The sequence below is a fragment of the Pocillopora damicornis genome, chromosome 2 (genome assembly GCF_964200805.1).
Source record: "Pocillopora damicornis chromosome 2, jaPocDami1.2, whole genome shotgun sequence".
Classification (NCBI taxonomy): Eukaryota; Metazoa; Cnidaria; class Anthozoa; order Scleractinia; family Pocilloporidae; genus Pocillopora; species Pocillopora damicornis.
This window is the reverse complement of record NC_142671.1, coordinates 20,624,747-20,638,985: the sequence shown is the minus strand read 5'-3', so window position 1 is coordinate 20,638,985 and position 14,239 is coordinate 20,624,747. Positions and strand designations below refer to the sequence as shown.

The following is a 14,239-nucleotide window of genomic DNA, read 5'->3' as shown; positions in this document are numbered from 1 at the left end:
CAACGTAATCCCAACACTCGGGTACGCGACAATGAAAAGTTTGATCGACGTAAAAAGGTAAGCCGTAACTACTTTAACGCGGAGCCTGAGCGTATCAACAATGACATGCCGAAGCGACGTTCCGCCGAATACCAGCGAAACCAAGGAGTCCGGAGCTAGGAAGAAAAGAACAGTAAAACCTACGCCAAAGGCTCTACAAAACGCCATAGATAGTAAACGTAAAGAATTAAGTAAATCACGTAAAGAGCTCCTGAGGGTTATGCAATCGGTAGAGCAAAGTGCTAGTCATGAAAGTGAAATCGGAACCGCAGCGCGCGACCTCGCGACAGCGTCCGAAAATTTCGGAAGAATGATGAAGGAATTGCTTGACCTGTACGATCAAGACTTGTATGGGGACTACACGAAAGAGGCCCAGCTTGTGGAGGAAAACGAAACTTTAAAACGCGCCCTCCTCCTTGTCGAAAAGACAAAAAATAGATTAAGTAAGTCGAGCAAATATTTGGAAACACGATCCGTCGCTAGTCGTTCATCTTGTCCTTCATCTCGCCTTTCATCCGCCTCAAAATGTAGCAGCACGATGGCTAGGCTACAGGCGCTGGCCGACGCTAAAGCAGCCAGAGAAGAAGCCCAGTATGCTCGACTCATAGCGCAAAAGGAACTCGAGCGAAGGACGCGCGACGCTGAAGCGGAACGAACTCGTCAACAGGAAATCGCACAGTTTGAGTCCGAGATGGCGATCTTAAGTGCAGATAAAAAGGCCGCGATAGCAAACGCTAAGCTCGAGGTTTTCGAAGACGCCCGCCGATTGGAGGAAAATTTGGAAAGAGAGTCACAATTACGGGACTTCGAAGTCCCCGAAATTAAAATGGAGCATCGCACATCGCGATGGGTGTACTCTTCTCCCACACTTAGCCCCCCACGCGCGGAAAATGCAACGCGTTACGAGCGTGAACACGATCCGCGAGACACGACGGAGCGAACAAAACCACTATCACCGGCCGCCCCGAAATTTGAGTCTTTAAAGAAAATGTCTCAGCGGCCAAAACCTCCCGACCCAAACCCAGATCCACCAGGCCAGAATTCTACTAACGAAGATCGCAGAACGCATCAAGACACGGCCTTCAATCGCCGACTGCTGATGACTTCGACACCTTTCCGAGACGTCACCGGAAGCCAGCTAATCGACTCTCTCACCGCAGTGAATCAACAGATAGTCGCAGGCCTGGCTAGGCAAAACCTCCCAAAGTGCCAACCCGATGTGTTCTCTGGAGATCCTTCCCTCTTTCACCCTTGGAAGAGTGCCTTCAAAGCCATGCTGATAGACACCGATGTGTCCCCGATCCAGGAGATAAATTATTTGAGGAGTTTCACCAGCGGACCCCCACAGCGCCTGGTCGACAATTACAGAAAGCGGCAAATGCGCGATCCCGTCGCGTTGCTAAGAGATTTATGGGCGGAACTCGAGAGACGCTTTGGCAGCGCAGCAGTGATCGCCAACGCACTTCTGGAACGCCTGCGAAGTACAGCGACATTCAGCGAACACGAGCACGTCAAACTGCAGCAGTTTGCAGATCTCTGCGCGGACATCGAAAGTCAAGTGACATTTCTCCCAGGACTCGAATGCCTTGACTACCCAAGCGCTATTCAACCCATAGCTGAGAAGCTACCGAAATCCATCCGTGCTAAATGGGAGAAGGAGATCTCGAATTATTCCGACAGCCATCGAGGGATGTACCCCCCTTTCTCAAGATTCTCCAAGACCGTCCAGGAGCAAGCTAAGATTAAGAACAACCCCAATGTCCTCGCTGGTAAAGAAACGATCCCTTCCCAAGTTCCCCCGCAGAGACAGCGCGGAGGAAGAGACAATAGATCGTTGAAAACAGAAGTCCGGCCCCCAGCTGGAAACAAAGTAGCACCAGGAAAAAGCGAGATGAAGAGCAAACATTGCCCCTATCACGAGAGCGGTGCGCACGACCTGTCAGAGTGCGTTGCCTTCGCGGCGAAATCCCTGGAAGAGCGCACACAGTGGATAATGAACGCTCGCCTGTGCCTTCGCTGTCTCAGCAACGCCCATATCGCGAGTGAGTGCGACACACCCATACAGTACACCATCTGCGGGGACAAGCGCCTCAGCGCCTTACTACACAAGGACAGGCGGCCAACCCCCAGACCGGAGAACGGAGCTGTGAACCCCAAATGCACTACACTCTGCGAACCAAGAGGAGGACTATCCTGTAGCAAGACTCTGCTAGTCGATATCCTCAACAAGCGCACCCCCCACATCACGAAGCGCATCTACGCAATCGTTGATGAATAGAGCAACAGCTCCCTCATCACCAGTGAACTAGCGGATGACTTAGGAGCAAGCGGTCCGTTAGAGAAGTACTTCCTGTCCACGTGCAGCGGCGACCGGGAAGAGAAATACGGGCGGCGATTGACAGGCGTCGCCGTACGTTCCACAAACGGAGCAGAGTTCACCCTACCTACCCTCACGGAGTGCGACAACATCCCCCAGGACAAGCGTGAGATCCCGACATCAGCTATGGCGAGGTTCCCGCACCTATCGCTCATTGCGAACGAGATACCTCCGTTGGATGACACCGCTGACGTTCACCTGCTTATCGGCCGCGATGCACCAGAGCTACTTAAAGTGAGGGAATCAAGAAATGGCCCCAGTGGAGCCCCCTGGGCACAACGTCTAGCCCTCGGCTGGACCATCAGTGGCCAGCTCTGTCTCGACTTCCCCAGCGGTCCAGCCCACGTTCTTACCCGCCTGACCAGTCTGTCCACCGACACTCGGAGAAGGCAAGAAGGTGAAGGCAAATGCTATGAATTGGTCCCCTGCCCGAATCAATTCAAAGTCACGGATCCCCCCTTGGAGCGCGCCGCCGATGGCGTCTTCAAAACCACACGGCATGACAACGAGCCCAGCCTCTCCCTTGAGGACCGCACCTTCCTGGAGATCATGGACAAGGGCATACACAAGAACGCAAGCGGTAACTGGGAAATGCCCCTCCCTTTCCGCGACGAGCACCAGTCCATGCCGAACAACCGCGCCCAAGCCATGCGGCGCCTGCAAGGGCTCTTGAAGATGTTTATCAGAAAACCGGAGATGAAAACGGACTACTTGGAGTTCATGGGGAAGATAATCGAGAAAGGCCACGCCTCTCCCGTCCCGCGCGATGAAGTACCGCCTTCCGCTGGCCGTTTCTGGTACCTACCGCACTTCGCGACGTACCACAACACAAAGCGCACCATTCGCGTCGTGTTTGACTCGAGTTGCGAATTTCAAGGAGTCTCGCTGAACAAAGCGCTTCTACCAGGGCCAGACTTGATGAACAACCTCATCGGTGTTCTAATACGCTTCCGAAAGGAGAATGTTGCCGTGATGTGTGACGTGGAACAAATTTTCCATTCGTTCCATGTCGACCCTAAACACAGAGACTTCCTTCGTTTCCTTTGGTTCGAAGGAAACGACCCGACAAAACCCGTCACGGAGTACCGCATGAACGTTCACCTGTTTGGAAATGGACCGAGCCCCGCAGTCGCCACGTACGGACTCCGCCGAACAGTGGTAGATGGCGAGGAGGAGAATGGAGAAGAGACCAAGAATTTCATATGCCGCAACTTTTATGTAGATGACGGCTTAGCTTCGCTGCCAACCGCTGGACGCGCGATAAAACTGGTGAAAGGCGCGCAAGCCACCCTGGCCACTGCCAAGTTACGACTGCACAAGGTTGTTTCTAACTCCGTTGAAGTCATGGAAGCATTCCCAACCGAAGATCGAGGCAAAGATGTGCGTGACTTAGACCTGCGCTGTGACAGTCTACCAGCACTACGGTCACTCGGAGTTTTCTGGGACCTAGAGACAGACACCTTCACCTTCGAAGTGTCCCTGCCAGAAAAACCGTTTACTAGAAGAGGAGTTTTGTCTATTGTCAACTCTGTATACGACCCGCTCGGTTTCGTGGCACCCGTCATGCTCGAGGGGAGAAAGATACTTCAGCAGCTGGTACTTATGGGAGAACGGAGAGCTGAGAACAAAACCCCCTTAGCTTGGGACGACCCCCTTCCCACTGTTATGATGAACAGATGGACGCGTTGGAGAGACTCTCTCGTCGAACTCCAGCACCTGTCCGTTCCCCGCTGCTACCACCCAAGAGAATTCGGGACAGTAACCAGAGCCGAACTGCACGCCTTTTCAGATGCTAGTCAGGATGCCATAGGAGTCGCTGTCTACCTCCGCCAGCTGAACGAAGCGAACGAGATCTCGACATCACTTGTCTACGGCCAAGCAAAAGTTGCCCCTGTTACCCCTACCAGCATACCACGACTGGAACTGTGCGGAGCAGTGCTAGCAGTCCAAGCAGCTCAAAGAGTCCTTAAAGAAATCGACATGGAGATCACTGAGGTGATATACTACACCGATTCAAAGGTAGTACTCGGCTACATCGCGAATGAAAGCCGCCGATTCTACGTTTACGTGGCCAACCGAGTACAGCTAATCAGGGCCTGTCTACCCCGGAGCAGTGGAGATACGTGGAGAGTGAGCAGAACCCCGCAGACTTGGCCACTCGCGGAGTCCCTCCCGACAAGCTGATGGAATCGAGCAGGCTCAAAAGCCCAGAATTCCTTAAGAAACCGGAGAGCACCCTTCAAACAGATGAAATCGCCAGAGACGGAGAAAAGAAGGTCTACTTACGGCCTATAAAAGAACTTATCCTGTTGCTGCCAAACAACGGAACAGACGGTGCAGATCCTAGCCCAGCATAGATCATGTGTACCAAGTAGCAAGGATTAACCTCGTAATCCTTGGGCGAGGAGTGTGACGAACGTTCAGCAAGCGAACTGAACTGAAATGAACTGAACTGTTTTGTTTTGTGTGATTATTTACTATCGTTTAAATTCTATTATCGTTTCAGTGTTCATTCTTTTAATCATTTATCAGAGCGTATTTGATCGTGTTATTAGCCGCCTATCATGTTTAAAGCCTGTTGCTTACATAATCTCTGTAGTATCACATATCGGAGTGTCGGAGTAAGTTGTCGGAGTATATCCATCTAGAGTTTTCTATCGGAGTTATTGGAGTTTTCGGAGTAACTGGAGTCACTTTCCCACGGAGTTTCTTTTACCCTTTTTACGCAGGATCAAACGTGAGTTTCCTTTGTACATTTAATCGCCTTTTTTTTTTATCGTTACATTCATTTGTAATTTCCATAGAATCATTTCTGATTACGCAATCATAAATTTCCTTTTAGTTTTCACCGCATTGTAACACGTTGTACTCAATAAAAACTGGAATGAGACGGATGTGTATATGTGGTTGACACTCAACGTAATCCCAACACTCGGGTACGCGACACATGCTCACAAAAGTAACACCAATTATTCACCTCAACAAGCAATGAGAAAATCATGAGCGCACTATTTCATAGTAAAAAGGAAAAAGCTGTGTACTAATCTCAGGTTTCTTCACTATTAGTAAAAGTTCATCGTTTTTCAGAATTTGGTTTTAACTTGAGTAAAATTAAACACTTCAGAGAACAAAGGACACACACTAGTTGTCTACGCGGCCAAAATCTTGCGCGCTTCTCGCACACACGTTATGGCGATCGACACTTGATCTTTAACAAGTTGCCAGTTGTTGGTCTTGTCGATGTCGAACAAGGCATCGGTGATTCCTGGGAAGCTAGAACTACCATAGATGTTGTGCATCTGAGGCGCAAACAGCACGTGGCGAACTTGTGTCCTTCCCGGAAGTCCGAATGGCCAAATGAAAGCGCGCTCCATGTTCATCATCTGATCATTAAGAATACGCAGTTGGGTGAAGTCCTTGATATCACTAGCGTTAGCCTTTCTTTGCTCGAAGACGTCTGCAGTTTTTGAAAACTCTGCTACCTCACGAGCCAGGTAATTAAGAGTTATATTTCCCTTCAAGAGTTCAGATTTATGGACTGTTTCCAAGGTATCAAGGTTACGTTTCAGAGCTATTTTGTAGTCCGTGAGATTATAAGGAAATAAGGGAGTGTCAGCAGCCGCGAGCAGAATTCTTGCACCTATTTGAGACATCGCCAAGTGAGTGGTGAAATGTGGATCGTTGAAGGTTTTTTGCCAGTAGAATGTGTCATGAACTGTGTGATAAACAGGATATAGGGTCCTGTTCATGCTCTTAAATCTGTAACTCATGTCAATACTTGATACTCCAATGAAATGACTGAAAGGTGCATAATCAGATCCAGAGCCTAGACCTCCAAATTGAGGTTTTCCAGGAGATAAGGAAGGATATTTCTTTGACCAGCGATCATAAACACTTGCGCTCTTTTCCCGCTCATTGGGATCCTTCACAGATGCAGTTTCTCGATAAACAAGTGACTTTAAGGAAGGATTCCCATTTGCTCCAAAGCTGTAGTTTCCTTTCACCGCAGAGTCAATATTCAGATACATGACTGCTTTGTCTCTTAGCATGTTTCTGTTTTCTTCCACCCATTCATATGAACCGATTAGACCATATTCCTCAGCGCCCCAACTGCAAAGCTTGATCGTTCTCCTAGGCCGCCAGTCAGTTTCGTTCAGTAGTTTTCCCAAGCCGCGCGACACTTCCATCATAACCGCTGACCCACTTGAAGGATCCACTCCGCCAAACACCCAAGCGTCTCGGTGATTTCCCATAAGCACCCAACGATCGGGCTCTTCTTTTCCAAGGATCGTACCAATGACGTTATACGCAGGCAACGTAACGAACTGGTTGTTCACCTCCAGTCTCACTTTCAAGTCTCTATCTGGGGAGCCTGGGCCAAACTTATAGACGATGCCTAGGCCACCTGCCCAGCTTGAGGGTACTGGTTGACCTTGGTGAAGTACCCAGAATTTAAATTCAGCGAAAAAAGATTTTCGAAGATTGATTTGGGTAGATCATTTAGCTAAATTATATATCAGGAGTTACCTCTTAGGAGTACCCCCTTAAACATAAAAAGATGTCGAGTTATATTGTGGCCTTCCTCGCCAAGAGTTTTCTTTATAGGAAAGTTTATTGGCGGAGAGTTTGAGCCCGATTGTAAGGTGTGAGGAGGTATGATTCAAATATATCTTGCCCTACGCCTCTGACAAATAAAATGGACATATCTCTTCAATCTGCTACTTCCTACTTTTCTTTAGGTGATGTTAAAAAAAAAATCAATTCAAGGGGAGTGCCTAATGATTCCATTATGGTCCGAAAGTTTCAAACCTCAACAAACGTAGAGCTTAAGTCACTGCCTCACTGAGGGGACGACACTAAATAAGTGACATCATACCTCCAAGACGATTAAAAAATTCGACAGCATTATCATACGTTAACACTTGTGCAGGAATTTTCGGTATGGCGTCGGTGTCGTTGATGGCTAATCTGTAAACGCCGTCTATTGATGGCAGGAGAGGGGTCAAAGGATCACCATCTGCTAAGCCAATGGTTCCTCTCTGGGTACCAGTTCCTGGAAGCCACCATGTCTTTGGGAACGTTTTCTTCATCCCTTGTGGAGAGTAGTCCGCTGGATCAGAATATAGCAGTGCACCAACAGCTCCACAGTTTTGGGCGTTTAGGACCTACAGGAACAAAAACGTTTGAGAATCACTGAATTCAGGGCGTGAAATTGCGCCTAATTCAGGCGCCAATGCGCCTAAATTTTTCACTTTGGCGACCAAATCCTGAAAGTTAGTCGCCAAATTGGCGACTAGAACGTTTCATCATAACCTTACCAAGAGATATAGTGAATTAAAAAGATTTGCAAAGATAAATCCGCGGCAAACTTCCTCGTTAAGTTTATTTCCAAAACGTAGCACATGCATCTCGATCGATAACTATACGCCATCTTGGATTTAGATGAGCCTGAACGTTGTATATCATCCATCCTAGTGTCCACTTTGTAGCACGTTAAAGATCTTTACCCTAACTTAATTTTGGAGGGTCTATCTAGAACGCTGACAGCGTAAAGAAAGATTTTGTTTGTCTTTGAAAATGGCGACCAACTTTTTTTGAATTGGCTACCACTTTGAAGAATTTAGGAGCCAAGTGGCTATCAGAAAAAAAAAAGTTATTTCACGCCCTGCTGAACAACCATGCAAACGACACTAGGCGTTTCTCAAATTTTACCTTATTTCCTCGAAATATTTTTCCATATCGCATGATCACAATCTTTCCAGTGCATTTCAAGTTTCTCTTCTCTAATTCTAGGAAATCGTCCACAGTACCGTAGTTTGCGTACATCAGCTCAGCCTCCACGATTCCCGGTGGAGAGTAGCCCAGGAAGGGTGGCAGGACAAGAGGGTCGTTTTCACTTGGCTCTGCGATCTAAAAGCCGCAAGCAAAAAAATATTTCCCCTTCAATTTTTTTAAATAAAAAGAAATTTGGAGAAACAAATGATTACAAAGTTCGACGCTAGAACGTTAGAACTTCTAAAAGCTGTTTTTATGATATTTTTAGTGACGTTTCAACATTACTTCACGTCATTATCAAGTCAAGAGTAAAAAGGACAAGTGAAAATATATTAAGTAATGCAAGAACAATGAAAATTTTATTTTTGTCCCTTTAAATATAGTTCCCAGAGGTGAACTATAGACCTTTTGGGGAACTGTACCATAGGAATAAACACATTCTCTCCATTGTTGTTCCTAACTTAACATGTCTTTTACTTGTTAGTTTAAATAGAACTTTTAAGAAATTGAAAGAAAAAATACAAACAAACAGTTGTTATATGTTCTAAGAATTAATTATGTTTTTAAATAACGAGTTAAGACGACACAGAAGGGACAAAGCTAAGGCATTTAAATATGTAGGACGGCTTGACATGCAAATTTAGAACTTGAGTGCTAGTTTTGTCCATCTAAACAAGTGAGGATAAAAAATGACTGGTGCTGGATATGAGTGCCTTTTTTGCTTCGGGGTTTGTCTGTGCACAATCAATTCCGAGTTTATCCTAGTTTTTACAAATCACCCTAATAACAGCAGGGGGTCACTCGCCTTTTCAGGGCCTGTTACGTTCCAGACAACTCTTCCTACGAGCACGTCGATGATTTGAACGACGTTGGGTTTATCTCTTGGTGGCCTGGATAGAAGGACGTCATATCGCACCATTTCCACGTGATCAAACTTATAGCTGACCCACTTGTCACGGATATATTCGCCAAGCTTTCTGTTTTGCTCTCCACCACCAACGTGGGGGCGCTTTGTAAAAATGCTACACGAATAGATATGAGTGAAAAGTTAGCTGAATCAAATGAAACGAACGCGAGGCGAGCGCGAAGGCCTCACGCTTGCCTCGAGCTTGGTAAAATGGAGCGAATAGTGAATGGCACGAGGTTCGGCTTACAACCCGACCCAGACTTCCTTCTTCGTTTATTTCACTCATCCGCTACAATATTCTCGGTTTGTAGCTGACGTCATACATATATGCAAATTAAGCGCCGCCATGTTGGTGCTCATCTTAAGTGTGAAATTTCATGCAAATACAATGCCATCTCTGTGGTGCCCTCTTTTAAATACTTTGTTCTATGAATACGTCGAGTGAAAAAAATCCAGAATTCCATGGGAATATTTTCCTTAGGATACCCGCGCTTTCGAACTATGTGGAGGGCCTAGAAAGCCATGTTCGAGAACGAAAATTTCTGTGGTCGGTGTCGATCCAGCAGCCATTCCAAGAGAGCAGTTCCACTTAGAATGTTTGCCCCCGATAGAAGTCTCGTACCTTCTTTCCTGTTTAGTTCTGGAGACAAGTTATTATACAAATCATCAATTTAAAGCTTTCAAAAATGTTGAAGCGTACATGCAAGTGATGTCTGGCTTCGTAACATCGGTTCAAGGAGCAGAGATTCTCACCAAGATTCTTGTTGTGGCGAAGGTGAGACATTCGCAGCGGATGAACGATCCTCTTAAAGACATTTGGATCATCGCAGAAAGTGATGGTACCATTCTCTCTACTCATTGCTAAGGCTGCAAGGCAGGCCTTGCTGAATCCTGCTCGCACGTAGCGAGTGTACTTTTCTATATCTAAGCAGTGACAAGAATCCAAGGGAAACTCGCATGTGCTCAAACAAAATGCACGTGGATTCTGCCAACTTATGTTAGAGAAGTGCCGTACTCGAAGGTGCGGGAAATCGACTTTTAAAAACACGATGGACCAAAGAATCGACTCTCAGCACCCAAATTTCGGGGAACAGCAGGAAAACTCAGCGGAAAAGGACGATCAAAGTAAGCCCATCGCGTTTCTATCAGAATAAGAAATGCAGGCTGTGTATGCGAAGCTAAAATTAAGCTGTACTCAGCTTCATCGACCCCTATGTTCACCAGTTTATCCCAACCTATTTGAAACGGGAAATGTTGATCTTGATTATCCAGAACTACTGAGAAAATGTGTTGAAGTGACATTGGATATTTCTGATGAGGACGTAAACAAAGTGGAACTCAACAAAAGAGATCAAGCTAGTGGGTCAGGATTTCTTAGACATCGAGCTGGCAGAATTGGTGCGTCTGAAAGTCATGCAGAATTTCACACAAACATTGCACAGCCCTCTCACTCTCTGATTAAAACAATTTGTTAACCATGCCTCTACATAGTTAACAATAAAGCTACCAGGCATGGTCAGAGGCATGAAAGTCATGCTGTAAATGCATACGAAACTGCTGTAAAAACTGGTCATGTGAACTTAACTGTTAAGAAGTGTGGCTTTTTTTATCAGCAAAGAACATGAATTTTTCCATTCCACTCCTGATTTTCTAGTGTCATGTGACTGTTGTGGCACTGGATGTGGTGAAGTGCCCAATTATAATCAAAGATGGCAACTTTGAGAACTTTGCTCAGCAGAAGAATTCCTGCCTAGAAAAAATGAATGGACATTTACAGCTCAGAAAAAGTCACAGCTATTACTATCAGGTGCAGCGGCAGCTTTTCTCTGTGCCTGAAATCAAGTATTACGACTTTGTGGTTTGTGTCATTGATGAGAAAAAGAGCATGAATTTAATAGTGCTGTGCAAATATCCAGATGTGCAGCACTGGAACTCTGTATTGCCCAAACTGGAAACATTTTGGAGAATATGCATTCTTTCAGAAATTCTAGGGCGATGGTAAACCTGAAGATGCACAATGCCCCCTAAATTACCAGATAAGGATGCAATTTGTTTTTTTAGGAAAATCGGACATAAGGAGACCATTTCATGCAGTAACAAAAAGTGCCCTTATGAAAGGTTTCACCCTTCCTGTCTTTAGCTCACAACCATGAGAAAGCAGGAGACTTGGTATTGCCCTCACTACTCTCGACTTCCCCAATTCAAGAGAAGAGGTGGTACCAGGACATCAGCACAACCCTCTATGGCATCTATTCAGGCAGCTATGAAATTCGATAACATTTGCATCTGCAAGGCTAAGCCTAGTACAACAGAGACAGTTGTAGAATGCCATGGAGACATATGTAAAAATTGGAAAATTTTTCCACCTTACCTGCCACAGTTTAAACAGAATGCCCAACAATTATTGGAAATGTTCTGAATGCAACAAACTTGCCACAATCTATTCAGCCACCACCCTTACCAAGTATTGTTCTTCATCAGATTCCTCAAGTGGTGAAGAGGAAAGTGATATTTCTATCTCTAAAGTCTCAAAGGAAGTTTGCCTAATCAAATGGTACAATAGTAGGACAGAAGTTAACAAGAGCTGCACAAACTCTTGTCATGTGATCCACCAGTGGAGTGTGGTGATCAGAGTTTCATGATGAGATATCAGATAGTCAGTTCGCAGGGTACCTTCCAGAATTGTAAATTTCCATCTGAGCAATCCAATTACATGTTCCACATTGATCCTTACATTTGCAATCCCTCTCGTCTGAATGGCCTTCCAATGAACTCCTCAAAACAGTCAATGACAACAGTTGTGTTCCTGCCAAAGGCATACCGGAAACACTGGGGCATTGTCTTCCAAAGTTGATACCTGTCTGGCCAGAAAACAAAGGGAAATAGTCTCTTGTCCATTACCACAATCCAATGGAAAAATATTCTTGAAATGGTTGAAATTGATACAACAAAAACTGTAGGCAAGACCCTGTAATGGTAGATTAAGCCTTAAGTTTCATGAGTACAATAATAAACTCTTGGAACCTATCAAGTGACTGAGTTTGCCTTTTAACGTGTGAAGCTACATGGTCAAACACAACCATTGGCACTTCCAAGGAAGGTAGACCAGTATAAAGGCAAACCTTCTTGTCAGAGTTAAAAAAAATCTTTATCTGGTGCCCAATGCTTGCTTTTTTGAAACATATATTCTAACTTGGTGGTTTGGCATTCCAAATCCTTTCACTCTGTGTCTGCTTGGCACTCGGTGTCTCTCATAATTTTAGTTCTGATTTCATCAGACTCACTGCCTTCATCACATGCCATAAGATCATCCGAAAAGGCATCTTCCTTTCCTTCGTTTCCAGTTTTCTCTTCTTCTGTGGAGGTGCTTGGCTGATTAAAGTCAATCTGGGCCACAGGAAGACTGCTTTCACTGAGTTTCCAACACTTCTCGGCCACTTCACATTCCCGTTGCTCAATGGCATATATCTCTCTTTTCTTCACTCTTTCTTGTCTCTCTGCTCTTGCTTCATAGTCTATCTCATGGCCATAACTTTTCTTTCCAAGCTCTAAAGTTGGCACCCAGTCTACATTGTGCTTGTCCCAGTAAGGAGATGGCTTTCCAGAGACAAAATGCTTGTTGCATACTTATTTGCTTTTGAGAGTGTCTTTTGCTTTTTTGTCACCCTGACTTATCGCTTGTATCCACTTTTCTCTCCTCTTGGTCATCAATTCTTCTTTAAAGGCAGACTTACTTTTTATAACTGATGGTATTCTATAAAATCTAATCCCTTTGTCTCGATCATTTCTAATGCCACAGCTGAAAACTATGCAATGAACCATTTCTACTTTCTCACTTTCACCTTACTATAAGCACATTTGTAACTATTTGTTTAGGCACCAACATGGCAGATAGCAACTGTTGTCAATACAAAAGTCATGTGGGTGAAAACCAAGAATTTGAAAATATGTTTTTCTAAATAACTCGCATGCTTTGAAAGATTACAGAATTTTTTTTCATGGAAACCCTAGGTTGACTGTTATAATTCAGTTGAGTCAAATGGAGGTTTTTTTTGGCCTCTGAAGGTGGGAAGTAACCTTAATGGAGACACTTTTTGGCCTCCAAATTGTACTTTCAATGCACAAAAAAAAACAATTAAGGGGTACTCGCTGGGCGCTAAGGTTGATGATTTATTATTTTAAACAGAGCTATCACCCAGATTGAGCTAGAAAATGCAAAGAAACAATTTCGTTTCATATGCTCCTTAAGTGCCACTAAGGCGAGTGGGCACTAAGTTCTAGACAAATTATTTCACTACTCACCATTTCTCTGAAACAAGATATTTGCCAAGCTTTCTTTTGATAAACCTATTTGCCTCTTGGAGCCCATGGGTTCGATAACTAATCCTCCCATCACTATCTGCCCTCGCTTAACTTTCCTGCTAAAGTGCCATCTTGCACTCGAAAGCCCAGCCTGAGCAGATGGTTCTTACGCTTTCACTTTTACGAGGAAGTAAAACTTATTAAGCGAGCGCCACGCTGAGTTACGATCGACTGAAAAGTACCTTCAACGGCAAATATTAAGCTCATTTGGAGTAGTTGTTCAAGTAGACTGGAGCTGTTGGCGCTTGTTAAATACTCACGCGAAGTTGCAATATTCACCGCGTCGCGCGTAAGTGTGATGCAGCAAAAAGTTATAAAACTAAAGTGCAACTTACCGGGAAAATTCCTCAACCTTTTCAGCTGTGAGTGAATCGACCATCATTTCATGCAGTTGCTTGTATTTAGATTCATCCCCCTTTCCCGTAGGTGAGGTCGTAGGTGAAGTCGTAGGTAAGACGTTAACAGGGCTTGTGGGAACCATTGCAGGAGACTCGCTTGCACCGGCTTTCATTGCATAGTAACCGATGACAAACCCGATGAAGAAAATCACAACTGCTCCCAATATACCAAGACCGACGTACAACCGAAATCGGTTCGGTGGTCTGTCCTCTTCAACATGTCTAGCTTCTAACTGATTCAACATTTCAAATTCAGCCATGATTTATCGCAGTGACGATCAGGATTACTGAAAATTCGGACGGTCCCAATAAATGAATGAGATGCCAGAACTCAAATCTCTCTGCTCTGCGCAAAGGGTTCTGGGTTTGCCACAGGGTAAA

General features: G+C 45.2%; 3 protein-coding genes and 2 pseudogenes across 3 annotated transcripts; 3 read left to right on the top strand and 2 right to left on the bottom strand.

The window, feature by feature from the left end:
• The first annotated feature begins 100 nt into the window (after positions 1-100).
• LOC149050275 (uncharacterized) lies at positions 101-6,850 on the top strand. The gene is made up of 2 exons (XM_089196756.1): positions 101-5,153; positions 5,259-6,850. Exon 1 carries the CDS (start codon positions 101-103, stop codon positions 2,315-2,317), a length of 2,217 nt encoding a protein of 738 aa, XP_089052882.1. The 3' UTR covers positions 2,318-5,153; positions 5,259-6,850.
• LOC149050276 (uncharacterized) lies at positions 2,543-4,600 on the top strand. The gene has a single exon (XM_089192383.1). It carries the CDS (start codon positions 2,543-2,545, stop codon positions 4,598-4,600), a length of 2,058 nt encoding a protein of 685 aa, XP_089048509.1.
• Positions 5,159-14,220, bottom strand: LOC113681369 (N-acetylated-alpha-linked acidic dipeptidase 2). Its single transcript, XM_027198465.2, has 5 exons — positions 13,796-14,220; positions 8,997-9,213; positions 8,129-8,326; positions 7,293-7,581; positions 5,159-6,848 (listed from the first exon to the last, which is right to left on the bottom strand). Exons 1-5 carry the CDS (start codon positions 14,116-14,118, stop codon positions 5,566-5,568), a joined length of 2,310 nt encoding a protein of 769 aa, XP_027054266.2. The 5' UTR covers positions 14,119-14,220; the 3' UTR covers positions 5,159-5,565.
• Positions 9,527-11,811, top strand: LOC149050274 (uncharacterized; annotated as a pseudogene).
• Positions 11,829-12,920, bottom strand: LOC149050273 (uncharacterized; annotated as a pseudogene).
• Positions 14,221-14,239: the final 19 nt, after the last annotated feature.

Coding starts and splice junctions, on each gene's coding strand:
- LOC149050275 (XM_089196756.1), top strand. CDS start 101: ATGACATGCCGAAGCGACGTTCCGCCGAATACCAGCGAAACCAAGGAG.
- LOC113681369 (XM_027198465.2), bottom strand. CDS start 14,118: ATGGCTGAATTTGAAATGTTGAATCAGTTAGAAGCTAGACATGTTGAA. Junction 9,214..13,795: donor AAGGTTGAGGAATTTTCCCG/GTAAGTTGCACT, acceptor CTATTCGTGTAG/CATTTTTACAAAGCGCCCCC. Junction 8,327..8,996: donor ACGTAACAGGCCCTGAAAAG/GCGAGTGACCCC, acceptor TGCGGCTTTTAG/ATCGCAGAGCCAAGTGAAAA.
- LOC149050276 (XM_089192383.1), top strand. CDS start 2,543: ATGGCGAGGTTCCCGCACCTATCGCTCATTGCGAACGAGATACCTCCG.